The following is a 17,263-nucleotide window of genomic DNA, read 5'->3' as shown; positions in this document are numbered from 1 at the left end:
CTGGCTCAGGTCCAGCTCAGGGGTGTGAAGGCAGAGTCCGTCAGGTGGGGCTGGGGCCGGTGGGGGGCACAAGCGCTGCGAATTTTGGGGTAGGGCAGTGCTGAGCCTCGTGGCTGCTGGGCACCCAGAGAAGTGACATTGCCAGTAAGGAGCCCTCACCCCAGAACAGTCTGAACTATGGCCGCACCTTGGGCTGGGTGACCACAGGGGAGGAGAGTCCTCCTGACCCCTGCCCCCCAGCTGGGCGACGGGACGCCACTGGTGTAAACATGGGCTGAGGAGCCAGAGGAGGGCGTGCTGGATGGAGGGACCGGCCTTGCCCAGGTGAGCGAGGCCAGACGCGGCCACTTGCCCGTGGCCAAGTGCCTCTCCCTTGGGTCTGGACTTGGCTTCCAACAACCCTCTGTGACCATTCTGGTTTAGAGCTATGGAGCGGCTCTGGGCCCTGAACCCAGCAGTGGGCTTGTAGAGACCACCTTGCATCAGCAGAGCCCCCCACCATACGTGAACCCAAGGAGGCACCAGCTCGGGCCATAGTCGCCTGTGATAGTACCATGTCTGTCGCTGGACACCAGGAGCCTCGTCTCCTGAGCCATCGGGCTGCCCTCTGGCCTTGTGGCCATACTTGGGACAGGGGTGCCCAGGGGCAAGGACAATGACACAGACTGAACAGGCTGGCCCCGATGCAAGATGCTATCACCCCATTTCCTAAACTGTGCAGACAGTCACAAAGGTAAAACACAGTTTAATTTACTCATTTATAAATACTGTTGTGTTTACAGGCATCATATAGATGTGAATATTATTTCCAAACTTTCAAAACACATAATACTTAATAATACTATATAATAACCAGTGAAACACAGTCATTCATCTCAGGGTTGAAAGGCCACTCAAAATTGCATAAAAATACATTCAGCTCACAAAGCGAATCTGGGCCCCTCCCTGAACCCCCACCCACCCAGGTGTATTTACAAGGAGCCAAGAGAAACAGTCCCATTGGGAACTTTCACGGGAGGGAGAGGGGACCAGGGTGAAGTGATGGGAGACAAAACACTACCCCTGAAGTACCCACTTTCCACCTGCCTGACCAAGGCCACGGTATGTGTGGGGGGCACCATGAAGCTGCTGCCTGGGTCTGAACACTCAGCAGGAACAGGAGCCTTTGCAGCCGCCCCTCCCGCCCCGGGGTCCTGGGCTGCAGCCCCCACCCTTCCCTCCATCCTGTCTCCCCAGGGCCTGGCTGCACCCACAGGCCTAGACTCCCCGAATCCGCTCCTGTGAAGCAACCACAGCCGACCTGCTGCGCCGGACGCACCGATGCAGCTCGGTTTTCCCACTGTCCTGCTGCAAACAGGGCTGAGCAGACCAGGTGGGGCTGCCTGGGGTCGCCCTGGCCAGACCTCGGGCCAACCTCACCTCCGAGGGCAGGTGGCATGGCTGGGCGCTTTGGAGCCTGGAGAGTCGGCGCTGACTGCGCTCCCCTCTCAAGCATCGTTGCTCCAACTGGGAGGATCAAGGACAAAGTGTGGAGGACGAGAGAGGGAGGGGGAGAGGGGTTCACGCTGGAAGGACAGGAGCCTGAGGTCCCTTAAAGGGCCGCGCTGGGAAAAGTCCACTGGGAACGTTAGGGGAAACCTCGGGGAGTAACAAAATTCCCTCCGGCAGCTCCACTGTCCAAAATGATAAGCAGATGAACTGGAGAAGCTCAGAGAGAAGCTCTGGGGACAGAGGGAGGAGAGACAAAAGATAGGAGTTAACAGAATAACACACTTGGCTGAAGCTGGGCGATCAGACCATGTTCTGAAATGTCTGTGCAGCAAGCATGCGCGTGTGCACACAGGCTGGAAGCAAGAGTGGCGCCCAAGGTGCTAAAGCTTCCAAGGTGAGGTCGGAACAGCCCTCGCTGGTGCCCGTCTGCAGACAGTTCTCCCAGGAGGGGCTCCTGGGACACCTAGTTCAACCCCACGTCCCCCACAGCTCCTCTGGGAGTGACTGCACCATCCACACGGCTGCAGCTGGCTGTCGGGACTCTCAATTTGGCCTTTCTCAGCCCCCAGAGTCCACCTCATTCCCAAGGAGTGGTGACAATGGCAATTCCCGGGCTGCCATGAAGGTGATCTGTCTTCAGTCTAATCAGAGCAAGAGCAACTGTCAGTGTCCTTGGCAGGCTCTGCTGCTCCTGAGCCCAACCTGCCAGGGAGCTGAGCGGTCTCTGCAAGAGGCTGGGGGACAAGGGCTCTAGGGGGCGGCCCCTCCCCCAGGGCCCCTCCCTGGCCGTGTAGACTCCCTGCCATGCCCTCTCCCCCTCCGACAGCCCAGGTCCAGATCTGATGGCTCCCCAGAAGCCAGGGATGAGTTTTCATTCCAGAAGGGCCTCTCACTGCCTAAGGCGGGGTTGTGCTCAGCTCCCACCAGAACCCCCTTCCAACCCCGCTGGTGTCCATGTTCCTCCAAGCCCAGGAGGGTCACCCTCGGGGTTAAATCCACTCCCAACTTCTGCACGTGGTTTGCATCAAGAAGTCAGAGCAAGTTTAAGAAAAGTTCTGATCTTCCTAAGGAATAAACAGCCCACAGCACTTCAAGCCTAGATCCTCCCCAAAGACCAGCCAGCCCTACCTGGGGTCATACCCGGTCACAAGGCCCCTAAGGCAGCAGCCCCATCCTCTTGCACTGCCCCCCTCTGCCCTCACAGCTGCCCCCACGTCCAGGGGGCCTCACACCCCTGGAGCTGCTGAACCCCATGTGGGGCTGAGCGCACAGCTGTGACGGGTGGGACGGGGGCAGGGCCATTGTGACTGATGTGGCTCAGGTGCTGGGTGGAGGGCGGGAGGTCAGGGGCCCAGGGGCTCCCCCGGTGGCAGTGGGGACCCCCTGCTGCCTTCCCCTTGAGGAGCAAGGTGGCTGGAGGCGCCTCTCGCCACCCACAGGAGCACCCTTGGCCTGGATTCACACCCCGGCCCTTGTCCGAGTCACGGGTGGCAAAGGTGGCACCAGGGCAGAAACCCAGAGGTGGACACGAGCTGCTTGCCCCCACTGGCTCCTTCAAGGCCCCAGTGGAGAAGCTGCAGGGCTCCCGCCTCCTGGAGTCCAAGGGCCACTTCTGCTCCCTTCTTCCCGAATGGAGCTTGTGCTGCCTCTGGTGTGCTCAGTGCAGGGAAGTGGGCGAAATGACCGCAAACAGAGCCCTGAGTCCCTCTCCAGAGGCTCAGGGCCAGACGTGCACCTGGGTCTTAGACACGGAGCGGGGGTGGGAGGCCCCAAGAGGAGCAGGTGGGCAGAGGGCAGGCGGATGCAGGGGTGGCAGAGAGACTTGCCAGAGGCAGGGGGCCACACGGGGTCCCCAGGACTGGATGGGGATGGAGGTGAAGCCTCAGCAGAGACTCTCAGGATGGCCTGATCCAGGAAACAGCAATCCAAGGAGAACGAGGACCCACCCCAATGCTGAATCCTGTCTGGGTGCTAATGTGACGGGCAGAGCCCCCAGCTGCCACCAGGCCCAAGGCCATCACCTCAGGGACAGCATGGCTTGAAAAAACTGAATCCGAGTCTCTGGAAAGAGACCAGAACTGGAGTCTGCGAGAGAGAGCCAGCTGTGTGAGGAAGGCCCTGAGGTCATAGGGCTGGTCCATACTGTCACCACCTCAGGCCCTACGACCCAGTTCTCACCCCCAAAAGGCACACACAGAGCTGAGAGTGGCCTGAAACCCCTCCGCCTGGTCTAATACAAGCGGGTCCAGGTGACTTCCTGGCCATTCAATCCTCTTTTCCTGAAAAGGCAGCCCCTGCCCAAGTCCAGGATGTGCTGGGAGTGTGAGGCCAGAGGCCCGTGTCACCTCCCCTCCCCAGACCCAGGAACACGTGGCGCTTTGCTAATGCAGGTCTCAAGACGACACAAACCCTTACCACAATCGTGCCCGGAAAAAGGTGGGTGTGTTAGTTTCATGCCCCCCTAAGAAAGGGCTTCTGCCAGAGGGGACGGTGTCCTATTCTGGGATCTGGGGCTTGGGTGGCAGCTCCGGTTTAACGAGCGTGTGGTATTTCTGAGGACCCTAGAGAGCTACACTGCCACTTTCTGGAAAGAAAGAAAAGCTAGACAGACCCCCACACACCGAATGTCACCAGCAACCCTCAGACGACCTGCACACTCAAACCAGCGAAGGAGTGCACTCTTAGAGAAAGCGGACACTCGGGTATTAGCACTGGGGCCTCGAGAACGGACTGAACTGGGCACAGGACTGAAGCCAGGCGATCCCTGAGGTCTGGCAAGACATCTTAGGAGGCAGCCTCAGGGCACAGGAGGAGGACGGCCGGGACAGAACAGAAGCGAAGAGTGTGCCAGGTGGGCTGACCCACGGGCCCAGGAGGATCTCACCTCAAGCAGGGCAGCTTTCTGCTGGTCAGAGGCCTCCCGACTGTGGCCGGGCTGTGGGGGCGGGGGTCCCTGTGTCTCACCCTTGCCCTCTGTGGACAGGTCATCTCTGTGGTGGGGTCTAGGAGAACCAGCGTCTCCCCCAAAGCCAGCACCCCACCCTGTGCACGGTGCTCTGTGTCCCTGCGTTGGGGCGCAGGGGCCTCAGACACTCTGCTCACAGCCGCCTGTGCCCTGCGCCCTCCCAGCAACCACCCCTGAGGTCGAGGTCAAGGCCAAGGGAGGGATGCAGATGGTGCTCACGGCCCAACTTCCTGGTAAGGAACTGCTGTGCGGGGGAGGCACGTGGGCTGGAGAGCACGCCTGGCTGTGCAGGGAGAGGCCGGTGGTGTGTCTACACCCGGGGCATGTGCAGTGCAGCTGACGGATAGAGGAGAGTAGGAAGGAACGGGCCAGGTCACCCGCGCCCTGGGGAGCGGGCCAGACACGCGGGAACAAGCTTAAGACCAGTCGGGTGTTACTGGGCTGTTGGTGAAAAGACACCACCACCGGCAGAGGGCAGCTGGGGACAAGTCAGTTCCTGAGAGATGAGGACCACAGCTGCTATCACCCTGGGGTCCCCAAGGGTGTCCCAACACCTGTTCTCCTGGCGCTGGACAGCCCCCACGTCAGAGCCGCTGCCCAGCATCAGGTCCAGGGCGTTGCTTCCAGTGGAGGCCCCACACGCCTGGACCAAATCCGATGTGGATGCACAGCCGGGGGCGAGGTGGCGGCTGGGCCTGGTGACTCCATGGCCTTCTCCCAGTGGCTCCCATGGCTCCAAGGATCGCAGTCAGGCTTCAGTGACAACTGCCCAAGACCCAGGGTGGGGCTGCAGGGGGGGCACCAGGACGGAGGTGGCTGGACGAGGGCCCCAGGGGTGGCAGCAGGTGCCCCCCACTACTTGGACAGCTTGCTGATGACCCTGATGAGGGCGCCGTTCTCATCTTTCAGCCTCTGGTTGTCGGACTTCAGCTCCGTCAGGACCTGTGGTGAGAGAGGACAGGTGCGTGAGGGCTGGCATGACTCCCCCCCGGAACCTGCTCGCTGCACTGGGGGGGCCCTACCGAGGGCGGTCACAGCCTCCTTCTTAACACCCAGCTCTCCACAGGCACGGCCTTTCCTCCCCCCGAAAGGGCGTCTGCTTTCAGGGGTTCCTGCCCCTGAACTCACTTATGGCTCAGAGAAATTGGGCCACGCCAAGTGGTGACTCTGGCAAGGGGTTCAGGAAGGATCACAGGGAGGGGCACATCTGAGCCTTCCCGCCACCCCTCTGGGGCTGGTCCGCAGAGCGGGGCCTGGAGCCACGGTTTCAGGACAGCACCCTGGGTGGCGGGGGAGACCCCTGTCCCACCGGCTCTGCTGCCTCGTCATGCTGAGCACTGCCCGCTTGTGAATGGAAGGGCACGTGGCAGCCCTGGGCCCCACCGGAGATGGGCTTTCTATGTGGTCAGGCACGCGGTGCACCACAGACGGAGGGCTGATGGGACAGTTGGTGTGAACCCTGCCCGCCGGCAGCAGGGCTCGGTCTCACCACGAAGGCAATAGAAGTCTGCGCCCACGTCTGTTGGGTGCCGTGTCCTCCTTGGGGTCAGTCACTCAGGCCAGTGGGACCGCAGGGAGCACCTGGCAGGGGTACCTCTGGTCTGGCCCTGCTACCAAGCACTTGGGGTAAGTCAGAGGCCCGTGAAGGACAGAGCTGCTCCTCAGCCTCCTGTGGAAGAGGGCGGTCGAGTCGTGGAGGCCCGTGCACCGCGGGCGTACAGGGGAGCGAAGAGAAAGCAGGCTGCCAGCTGGAGGCCTCGCTCTGAGCCTGTGGACAGCTGTCCTGCGTCGACGGACAGGGACGGGAAGTGGCCAGCACGAGCCCAAGGCACCAGCTCTCAAACGGGGAGGCCGCACTGGCTGTGGCCATTCCTTCACTGCACAGGTGGCCTGAAACTGGACACCAAGTCCCACAAGTCCAGAAGCTGACAACCCGGCAGCGTCATCAGCACCAGGAACCGAGGCCAGGGCAGACCGCGCTCCCCTCTGCGTTTCCATCCTCACCCTTGACCCTTGCAGCAGGCGGGGCTTCCAGGCCCCCAGGAGGATGTGACCCTATGACCTGCCCACCTCTGCAGCCCTGTGCCCCCAAGCCCACCCCGGGGCCTGCAGCCCAGGCACCAGCGGGACTCTGAGGCCGCATTCCCCGAACAGGAGCCCGTGGCAGGTGGACGCCCCCCATGGCCACACTCTGCATTTTGGTGCCGGCAGCTGTCCAGTCAGATCTGAGCGCCTCCCTTCGAAAAAGGTACAAGCAAGCTGTCAAACCCTGGAGACTTATTCCACATTAAGAACTCAACTCTTTGGGAAAAAACTGGACGAGGCACTCTCCCAGCCACAACGCACTCCTGCTGACGTGAGGAGGGAGTGTAGGGCCTAAAGCTGGTCCCCGGGGCGGGGGACACGGATGTGACACTGCTGGACGATTAAACAGCAACACGGGCTGCAAGACTCTCTCATCTCAACTCTGAAGGCAGCTTTCCTGTTTCCAGACATCCAGTTTGCCACTGCCTGATGTTGAGGACGAATGGAGCCAAGCACGCTTCCTCCACTGAGGCCCCTTGCCCCCTTGGGCAACCTCTGGAGGAGTGTGGGGCGGCCTCCGGCCCCGAGGGTCCCCACTGGTGCTGCACTGGTGAGTGGAGACCACCTCTCCAGGGGACTGTTAACAACGCCAAGAAATGAACCCCCAAACCAGGAGGGCGGGCAAACCTTCTGCCTGTGCCCGTCCCCCGCCTCCTCGGCTGGGACAGCGCATTCCTTCCATGAAAGGCTGGACAATGACTGGTCATGAGACGCACACGCCGTGGGCACAGCTCAGCTCCAGGAAGGTCACGGAAACTCGATTCCATGTAATCTTCACGTGTCACCAAATACCGTTCCTCTTCTGCTTTTCCGCTCCCACTGGCCCTGCTGCCGACCTCCTCCACGTGGCAAACCTTCCAGCCCAGGAGGCCCCTCTGAAGCGGCGTCCAGGGGGCACCCTGCACCCCGCCGCCTGACCCATGCGGTCTGCCCCTGCACTGTGCCCTCTTAGGGGCCTGGGGCAAGTTCCTTAATCTTTCACTCCGTTTTTTCCACACGGAACATGACTGTTCTGGGCTAAACAAGGAAGAGCAGACAGGGTGCTGCACAGCCTCACAAGCGGCCCGTCCATGGCTGGGAGCCCAGGAGTTTGGGCCCCAGCTCTGCCCCTTCCCGTGCCTCCAATACAAAGCAGCCTCCAGGTTGCCCCACGTCGGTGTGGAGTCTGGCCCTGATGTGCATTTGCAAGCAGGGCACGGTGCTGGCACCGGGCTGCGGGCACTCCCAGCAGTGTGGCAGCTCAGCCCTTAGGGTAGTTTGCGGCTTCAGATCTAGTGGGTGTTAGCGGCCAGCTGCTGACCCTGAAGGCACAGCAGACAGGCAGAAAAAAGAATGGGCCTTGATCAGGACTAATTAGATCATTGCTGGAAATTAGAAACTCATCTCAGGGAGTGAGACGGCTCAGCAGTGGGCACCCGCCAGGCTGTCACGTGGCCACGCCGGGAAACGAGCCAGCCGTGGGCCTGTCTTTCAGACCCACATGCAGGGAGAGGCCTCCAGTTCTGTGCTTCTTGGTTCACAGGTGACACGGGCCCTGCTCCCTGTTGTCACCACCTCCTCTGCAAAGCCCCCGTCCTGTCAGGGAGGGCACGGAACTGTGACAGGGAGGGGGCGACGCCCCCAAGGAGGGAGGAGAAGGCCAAGGCCCAGCGTGAAGGCGCATACAGCACACATGCCAGTCTGCGGGTGGTGGCTGGGTGGGCTGAGTGCAGGGACACGCTGCTCCCTGCCTGGTTCCTAGTCTTGGCCACACGCAGAGCAGCAGGGGAGCGCTGAACAAACCCTGGACCACGGACCCTGAGGGGTGGCCTGGACTGGGTACGTTATGTCTCCCGCAAGCTTGGGACACTGGCCCTGTCCTTGGCACCATCACCCAGGAACCAGGCGACACTGGGGCTGCTGACTGAGAGCCCGCCCTGGTCTAGCAGTGAGCTCCCAGGACTTGAGTGTCCCTACACAGGCAGGCGGCTCCTGTGTGACCCCTGTTCAGTCTCGAGGGGAACAACTCATCAAACAGCCAGCTGCAGCCCCCCTACGCCTCGGCCCGCTCTGCTGTCTCAGGAGCCTGCATGCGGAGGCTGCGGGGCGAGTGCAGAGCCCGGGACCGACAGCAAGAGGGCACCTGCCTGGAGCGGAGGAGGAGGGACATGAGGTGCAGGAGGGGGACTAGGGCCCCTGGGGCTCCGCGGGCTCCGTGGACTCCGAGAGCCGGGCCACAACTCGGGTCAGGGCCCTGTTCTCAGCCTGCAGCTGCTCGTTCATCTGCTTCAAGGTCTGAATCTGTTTTAGCTGGTGGAGGCTCTGCAGAGTGAGACACAGAGGGACAGAAAGACACACAGACAGAGACGAGACCAGAGGAGAGAAGAGTGGGACAAAGAAATCACGTGACCTTCTGTTTCTGATCTCAGCTCGCATGCAAGGAGGGAAAAGAGCGAGCGAGGCAGGAGCAGCATGGTCCCTGTGTCCTTCCCCTCACTGCTGTTCCTTCTGGGTCCTTCTCTCACCTGATGTTTCATTTTTAAAAGTAAAGGAGGGTCTGTCGTTGAGGCCTCTTCTGAGGGGGCAGGTCCAGTTAGAAGGCCTCCTGCCTGCCGTGGAAGCTCACCGCTCTGCTAGCCCTGCCCGGCACCGGAAGCCTGTTCTAGGACCAGGACACGCTCACCCACCCCAACCTGCTGGAGGGTCTGCACCCCCTGTCTGCAGGTCACCAAGGTGCCACGGACAGACCCCCAGTCTGGAGTTAGAGCCACGTACAAAGGGCCTGCTTGGCCCAGGCACTTACTAGTCCAGCTGTTCCCAAGCGTTACTGTCGCAAACAGAACAACTGGGCCACAGAGGTCCTTCCTAACCCCGGGACCCATGAAGGGTCCAGAACTGCCAGCAGCTGGCGCTAGGCCTGGGCCTGCTCGTGGTTGCTTGCCCTTCCTCAGAGCTCTCAGCCCGAGGCTGACATCAGCTCTCAGAGGAGGAAGGTGGGGGACCGTCCTGCGGGCTGCAGGGACCAAGAGAGGCCTCTCATGCCTGCCTGGGTGGGAGGGACAGAAATGAAAAGCTACAGGAGGAGGACAGGCGTGTGGGAGTGAAGGAAGCAAGAAAAGGAAAAGCAGCATGAAGGGAAAACAGTGAAAAGGAAAAACAAGCAGAGACAAACAGCTCAATCTCTTTCCCTGAGCAGGGAGGGCCTCTGGAGCAAGTGTGTGACCTCCGGGGCGGGGGGGGGCGGGGGGGATACGGGGGCAGCACGACAGGGGCTATGTAACCAGATGGGTAGGGACAACGGGAAGTCCCTGGCTCTCGTCCTCTCTCGGGCTGCCACTGGGCCCAAGCCACGGTCCCTGTGTGCAATGCCTCCTTCCTCGGAAGTGACACTGAACATGACAGGCTCATGGATGTGTGAGAACAAGAGGTCAAGGGAGGAGGACATGGCTGCAAAGGCAGGAAGGTTGGGTATAGCTGGGACATGGAGCGGGGATGGAGCAGGGTCAGCCAGGGTCAGCCAGGAGTGCTTCCAGAGCAAGTCAAATAAATCCAATACCAACCTAAGCAGGGACTGGCTGCTGGGCCCCTCATGCAAGGGCCTGGGGCAGGGGGAGGCTGCAGTGGAAAAGCACTAGGCCTGATGCAGGCACTGCCAGGGGCTGCTCACGGCCTCGCTCTGACCCAGCCCCTGAGCTCTTTCCCCGGGAGGATTCATAAGACCTGCCTTTCCGAGTGAAGGCCAGGGAGGCACAGGCCATGTCACCACCAGAGCCCCACAGACATCTCCGGGTCCTGTGTCACCTGGCCTTTACTCGCCAGAGTCAGAAAGCAGGCTCAAGTCGCCTTCTGTCCCTGAGCACTGGCCGACTCTTCAGGGTCACTGGAGGTTGCCCCACCCCCACCCCGCTCCTTCCTGACACTCCTAGAAGGTCTGAGCACCTGCAGAGACCCAACAGGGCACTGGCCCTCAGTTCAGCTGGGTCCCGGTGTGAGCAGATCTGGCCACTGAGCAAAGACACCCCAGAGGGTGTCGTCTGGAAGAAGAGCTCGAAAGCTGACCAGGCATCTCCTTATCCCCCAGAGGCCAATGTTTGAGTCTGTATATCTGACGCCTCTGCCCCAAAGAAGGTCCAGACACAAACAACCCAGAGTCGGCCAGCAGATGGCTGGCATGCTCCTGGGGGTGCGGGATAGTGCCCAGGTGAACCAGCTGCAGCTCCTCCCCCACGGCTGTGCAACTGGCAGTGCAGAGCGAGGGCAGGTGATGCAATGAATGGACTTTTTAACTAAAAAAAAAAAAAAAAAAAAAATCAGTTTCCGATTGGTTCACCTATTGGCTTAGGGCTAAACAGTTTGGCCTGGGCTGCACTGAAAATGGCAGGACTCAGGGCTGATGGGAGCCCTGAGTCTGAGCTCCATCGAAGAAAGACAGGAGCTCACGACCTTGCTCACCAGTCTGAGAGGCTAAGGGTTCAGAGGTGCACCTGCGCAGCCCACAGCGCCGAGGGCAACCTGAGCCCGACAGGCCCAGCGGCTCCCCTCAGGGATAACGCCTGGCCTCATGCAGGGCCCAGGGCAAGACAGACCCTGGCTGGGAACGGCTGCAAAGCCCCAGCTGGGCCCTATTTAGGTCCTGAGAAGCATCCGGAACATTTCCCAACAGAGGGTACAACTCCCAGGCTTCAGAAATAGAGGGGCCCCCGTGCCACCGAGAGCTGCAGACTCACTGGCCAGCCGTGTACAAGCTGCACTCCAGGGAGCGCCTCCTAGGGCAGCAGGCAGCTCTGCAGGTGCTTCCCTCACCATGGGGAGCGCCGACCGCTAGCCGCTCTGTGTCCTGCTGCTGTGGGTCAGCTGGGGAGGCACCAGGTGTCACCTGCCTATACCCCCCTTGCACGCAGGCAGGGTCACCCGGGGCACGTCCGCCCTGGCTCTGCGGCCACACAGAGTGACAGATTCTGGGTGCTGGATCCCTCTCAACCGCAAGAAACTCTTCCCAGGCCATGGGAACAAAAGGCCCCAACTGCCCCTAAAGGCCCCTCCCACAGAAAGAGCTCTGGGAAGCCTCTCAGTGCTTCTGGTTCCCAGGAGAGAAACCCATGTTTCACCAGGTGAAGACGCGTCTAGAGAGAAATGCTGAGCAGATGCCCAGTGACTACGGGCACAGCCCTGTACAGCAGCCCAGATACCAGGTCCTGAGAGGCTCCCGTGCTCAGACTGGCCCATGTGGAGGGATAGTCACTGCAGGGCCTGGGGGCAGATGTGTGCGCCTGTGCCAGGGACAGCTGGATGTCACAGGTGGGCTGGGGAATGAAACTCACTGCAGAATGACTCCAGCCACATTCCTCCCACAAAGGGGAGGTCTTGGCTGTGCCCGGGCTCCTCCCGGGAGGCCGAAGCTAGACCCTGCTGTCGTAGCTCAGGCGGCCCCTGAGGGTGAAGCCGAGGCTCAGAAAACCTTAGCTCAGGCTGGCCTCCAGCCCAGGGGAACCCGTCCCCTTTGTTCGCCAAGCGCCTAGGGGCGCAGTCTCACCCCATCCCCCACCCGTCCCGAGCAGAGGAGTGCGCACGCCGCCTGCGGGCCTCCTGTACCTTCATCTCCTCCTCCATCTCCGACATCTTCCGCTCCAAGGCTCGCCTCTCCTGTTCAAAACAAGGAGATGATTCGGAAGGGAGCTGAAAATCCGAGTCCCCATCTCTGCCCCCAGGTCCAGCCGCCAAGAGATCAGCAGCCTCGTGGCTCAGGCAAACCCCAGCCGGCTGGAGGGGCTGGAGCACCACAGGTCCCACCCTGATAAAACCACGTCATCTCATCTCCTGCCAGATGGTTCCAAGACTCGCTTACATGCATCAGACTTGGACCAGGCTGCCTGGAGCCCCTCTGTAAAAGTGCCCAGGAGCCTTACTGTCTATTAACAAAGTGGGGTCTCCAGTGATGCCCCCCAAATTCCTAGGAGCTGCTGCTCCAGTGTCAGGGGGAGGCAGATGTCTCTGCCAATGGACAAACAGCAGCCTCCCCCCAAGCTCACTTCTCCCCGACACCTGACTCCTGACCGAGCTGGAACCCAGTGCTATAGGATGTAAACAAAACTGAGCTGCTTTCCAACTAGATAGGAACGTACGACATGCCTAGATCAAGTCAGAGCTGAGTTCACCAATAAATCTACTTTTCCCAAATCAAGAACGTCAGGAGGGGTCAGTGGCTGAGCCAGAGGCCGCTCTGTCGGCTCATGTTTCAAGTCCTAAAACCTGTTCCAGCGGCATTGGGCCCGGCTGTTCCCTCCTGTTCTGTTCTCAAGGGGCAGGCAGGCCTCGGACCCAATACACTGCAGCAAGTGGGAGTGTACAGGTCTGCTTACCCGGGGTGGCCTCTAGAGGCCCTGCCACCCCACCGAGCCTGGGCCAGGGGAGAGGCCTGAACTCTGAGGAGTCCACAGGACTAGCGACTAAACCACCGTCCAGAATCCCAGAGAGAATGGTCATTAAGCTGAGGATGGACCGTGTGGAGTCTGCCTTCTTCAGAAGGGCTCTGTGGGCACGAACAGCACAGAGATGCCCGGGGAGAGGGGCCGGGCTGCGCCACCCACACGTACCCGCTTCTCCACGTCCAGCACCGACGACCGGTCAGGGGTCTTGTCCTGTTTCTGCGGGTGCAAATGAAGGAGCAGTTGTGACTGGAGCTGTCTCAGGGCCAGATGGCCAGCCTAGACCACTCCCGCCGGACGTCCAGAAGCAGCTGTCAGCACAGCAGGCCCAGCGCACAGGTCTGACAGGCCGCTAAACCTAACATTCCCTCCACATTTACGGGGTTCCCACCAGGAGAGAGAGGCGGCAGGGGCACTCCCGGAAATTCGACAGGGTCTCATCGAGTACAAAGACTTAGCCCTCACACACCACACTCACACATGCACATCCCACATGCACATACCACACGCACACACAAACCACACATGTGTACACATACCACACACACACCACACTCACACATACAACACACACATGCACACACATATACTCACACACGCACAAACACACCCCACACTCACATGCATTCTCCCACCTCACCGCCCCTCCCCAACTCTAATCCTGCAGCCTGAGGAAGAAAGTGCTTTTTGTCCTTTGAAAGGCTCCAGGTGCCCTTCTGAGCAAGCGTCCGGCTCTGCTCCTTCTGCGCTGGGCACGGAGGCTGTGGTTTCCACTGGGGCTGGGCTCTCGGGGCCTCAGGGGTCCATTTATGGGCCTGCCCTGCTCTGACCAGAATATGTCCACTCTTTCTGTTTTATCCTCTGGGCTTCCCGATTAAATAAGATTTTTTTTTTTTTGAATAAAAGGTTAGAATTTTATCTTAGGTCTTTGGCTTTCAATACGAATTTGCAGAGGGGCTATCAAGATTGAGCCGCCCCTCTAGCTATAAAGATAGCAAAGGGCAGAACAGCTTCAGGGTCACCCTGAGCCCCTCTCCCTCGGCACATCAGGCCTGGGCGCAACGTTTGACCATCAGCAGACATTTCGTGATGACAGAATGACTATTTTTATTTCCAACACCAGGCACAGAAACATTTAATAAATACAGATATCACGCTAGTCTTCCTGCAGAGGTTTCTTTTTTTTTTTTCCCCCCAAAAATTAAATAGCAGCCAGAACCAGCAGTAAGACGTGGATTTCTGGCTCCTGTCCTGGGCTCTCACCTTCTGGTCTGAAGGTCACGGCGCCTGCCTTTGCCTGAACCGCTACAAGCAGAAGGAAAGGGGAGCGGCGGACACAGCAGCTGTGCTGCTTAGACCTCCAGGCCGAGCCTGAGCCGTGGTCTCACTGAGTTCACAGCCCAGAGAACTGAGCCAGTTCACTCAGACAAAGAATGAGATGTGTCTTGTGCTGGTGGAATCCTAGCCCCCTAGAGCTTGAGGGGGCCTTTCAAGTGGAAACCGCGTCCCCGTGAACCGCCCCCCGCAGCTGTGCGAGCTGACGGGCCCTCCCTCCGTTGTCCTGCCAGACAATTCCATGTTTGGTAAACAGCACGTCTTCTGAATTCAGTAACTTGTATTTGGCAAAAGCTAAGTATGTTCCGACACACCCAGCGAAGCAGTTGGCTAGAAAGTCACTGCTCTTCCCCAGCGACCCAGGCTGCTCTGACTGTGTGATCCCTGCGCTTGCTCACGGCCCTGAAGCCTGGACCCCAAGGGTCAACGGATGCGCTGTTGGAGCTTCTGCGGGGTGGGGGTGGGGGCGGGGTGGTGTGCAGACAGCTGGATGGCAGGAGGCGCTCATACACAGTCCGTTCCTCTCCGACTGAGAAAAGAGCAGCTAACCCATAATATTAATCCCTAGCACTCAGGCCACCAGGAATTGTCCATGGAGCCATCAGTTTCCAGGTTTACGTCAAGTGCTGTTTGAACACCAGAGTCAGGCCCTGGCCAGGGCCGTCCTGCCGACTGCCCGCCCGTCCCCCTGCCTCACCTGGGCCATCTTTTCCAGCTTGGCTTTCACGTCTGTCAGCTCCAGCTGGGCCTCCTGAAGTTTTGTCTTCAGTTTCTGGTTTTCTGCCAGGGCACTCTCGTACAGCTGAGGGAGGGGAGAGGGGCTCAGGTCACCCACCCGGAGGCTCCCGGAACTACTCAGTGTCGCCACACGCTGGTGGTGACACTCCGCACCCAGGATCACCGCCCCAGACTCCATGCGGGCCGAGGGTCGGTCGGGGGCTAAGACCTGGGTGTTGCAGGCAGAGGACACTTCCAACTTCCGTCTCCTGCTGGGGGGGGGGGCTCTGCACAGCTTACAAATGTGCTTCCCACGCAAAAGAGATTTGTTTTTAAGAGCCGCCCTAGCGTGTGTATTGATTTAAGCCAAGTTCTGCTTAACAAAACATAAATAAAACAAACATTTCTTTTTTTTTTTTTTTTTTCTTTTTAGGGCTGCATCTGTGGCATATGGAGGCTCCCAGGATAGGGGTCTAATTAGAGCTACAGCTACCAGCCTACGCCACAGCCACAGCAACGTCAGATCTGAGCCGAGTCTGCGACCTACACCACAGCTCATGGCAAATGGGATCCTTAACCCACCAAGCCAGGCCAGGGATTGAACCCGTAACCTCATGGTTCCTAGTGAGATTGCTTCCGCTACGCCATGACGGGAACTCCCCAAAACAAACACTTCTTAACGAAAAAGTTTTTTTTTTCTGGCATCTCAAGCCCTTGAAGGAAGGTTCTGGGCTGGTCCCTGGAGCAAGAACCGTAAAGTGATGTAAATCCTCTAAACCAGATTTTTATTATTTATCATCACCAAGAAGTATCTGGTTGATGCTGACAGGACCTCATTAAAGCACGTGTTTGCTAAAAACATCAGAGTCTACTGAGTGGTCCTGCGGGGCCCAGACAGTGCTGCTTTTTCTCCCCGTCTATGATTCTAGACCCTCCCTGCTCCTTACACCTCTAACTGTCCCGCCAGAGGTGCACCGTCCAGCACGGATGACCACAGGAGGGCCTCTCTCAGCGGGATGGGGACCGCGGGGGCTGGTCCTATTGTCCCCAAGCACCTTTCTGCTGCCTCCCCACCAGGGGGCCTACGTGCCCCACCCCACACTCAGGGGCCCGGGGCCCACCTTTTTATAGTCCCTGCCGCTGTCCTCCTCCGCCCGGCCGGTCAGGGTGGCGAGGCGGGCCTCCCGGCGGGCTCGCGCTGACGCCCGCTCCCCGCCGGCATCGCTGCCTCCTGATTCCAACCTGCAGGAGATGCACAGGGTGATGTAGTTTTGGAGAACAGGAAGGAGGCTGGATCACACGTTTCCGAGGAGGCGCCTGGCAGCTCTGCCAGGACGCCTCGGCTGCGGCGCCGGGCGGGAAAGGGGCTAACTGGCAAGACGGGCAGTCTGGGCCTATGTGCTGACTTAAACCTCGGAGCTTTTCAAACGAGTTTAGGGCTGAGCAACTCCCTCGAGAATGTGCTTTTAAAAGCACAGGTTGGGGGTCTGGGCTGGGTGTATGCACACGGAGGCGGAAGGAATGACTGGCCAACGGGGACCTGTATCCTGTGATGACCCGTGTGGGAGAGAACCTGAAAAAGAATGGAAGTGAGGACACGTCTGACTGACTCACTCTGCCGTAGGGCAGAATTAACACCACACTGTAAATCGATGTGCAGGCCACCAGTGTGGCCCTAAAAAGAAAAAAAAAAGTTTTACTGACATATGTGGCACATGGAGGTTCCCAGGCTAGGAACCAGTCCAGTTCATGGCAACGCCAGATCCTTAACCTACTGCGTGAGGCCAGGGATCAAATTTGTGTCCTCATGGATGCTAGATGGGTCATTAACCACTGAGGCACGAAGGGAACTCCCTAAAAAATAAGTAAAACCGAAAGTGCCTTGGGTGGCAATGGCTCTTAGAAAACAAACCCAGTGGACTGTCAGTGAGGCAGAACCACGTGGCCCTGGAGCTCTGGGCGGGGGCGAGGAGGGGGCACACGCCGGCAGGCCAAGCACTCCCAGGGCGCCACCCCAGTGCCAAGACAGCTGGCCTTCGCCTCTCGTCTGGCCCTACATCAAGAGTGCTGCGCCTGTGGTCAGGACCTGACATCCTGCACAGCCGAGCTCGTGGTATTGGGGACGGTGGTCTTCCAGCCTTGACTGGTGAGTGGAAGGGCGTCTCAGCCGACGTCCTGTTTAAGTGGATGCCCATCGCCCTCATCCTAAACACTGGTCTGTATTTTCCGGGACTTTGCTCATTCTAGTCTAAAATGTGGCCTGTGA

General features: G+C 59.5%; 1 protein-coding gene across 6 annotated transcripts in view; it reads right to left on the bottom strand.

The window, feature by feature from the left end:
* Positions 1-728: 728 nt before the first annotated feature.
* The window catches only part of PPP1R12B (protein phosphatase 1 regulatory subunit 12B), a 172,550-nt gene continuing 156,015 nt past the window's right edge, over positions 729-17,263 (bottom strand). For 4 of the 6 annotated variants that reach the window (XR_014817114.1, NM_001444348.1, XM_084978820.1 and 1 more), the window contains 5 exon segments: positions 16,119-16,239; positions 14,978-15,082; positions 13,114-13,164; positions 12,113-12,163; positions 729-5,398 (listed from right to left, as the gene is read on the bottom strand). Coding sequence is in view for 5 of the 6 variants with exons in the window: in NM_001444348.1 (NP_001431277.1) it covers positions 5,312-5,398; positions 12,113-12,163; positions 13,114-13,164; positions 14,978-15,082; positions 16,119-16,239 (415 nt within the window). In the remaining variant the exon portion in view is untranslated. 6 annotated transcript variants of the gene reach the window in all.

The sequence above is a fragment of the Sus scrofa genome, chromosome 10, assembly GCF_054392235.1.
Source record: "Sus scrofa isolate SSC_HxYL_T2T_F1_AM1 chromosome 10, Sscrofa_HxYL_maternal_Yorkshire_Landrace_v2.0, whole genome shotgun sequence".
Lineage (NCBI taxonomy): Eukaryota > Metazoa > Chordata > Mammalia > Artiodactyla > Suidae > Sus > Sus scrofa.
The sequence above is the reverse complement of the archived record's forward strand: the minus strand, read 5'-3'. Positions and strand labels throughout refer to the sequence as shown.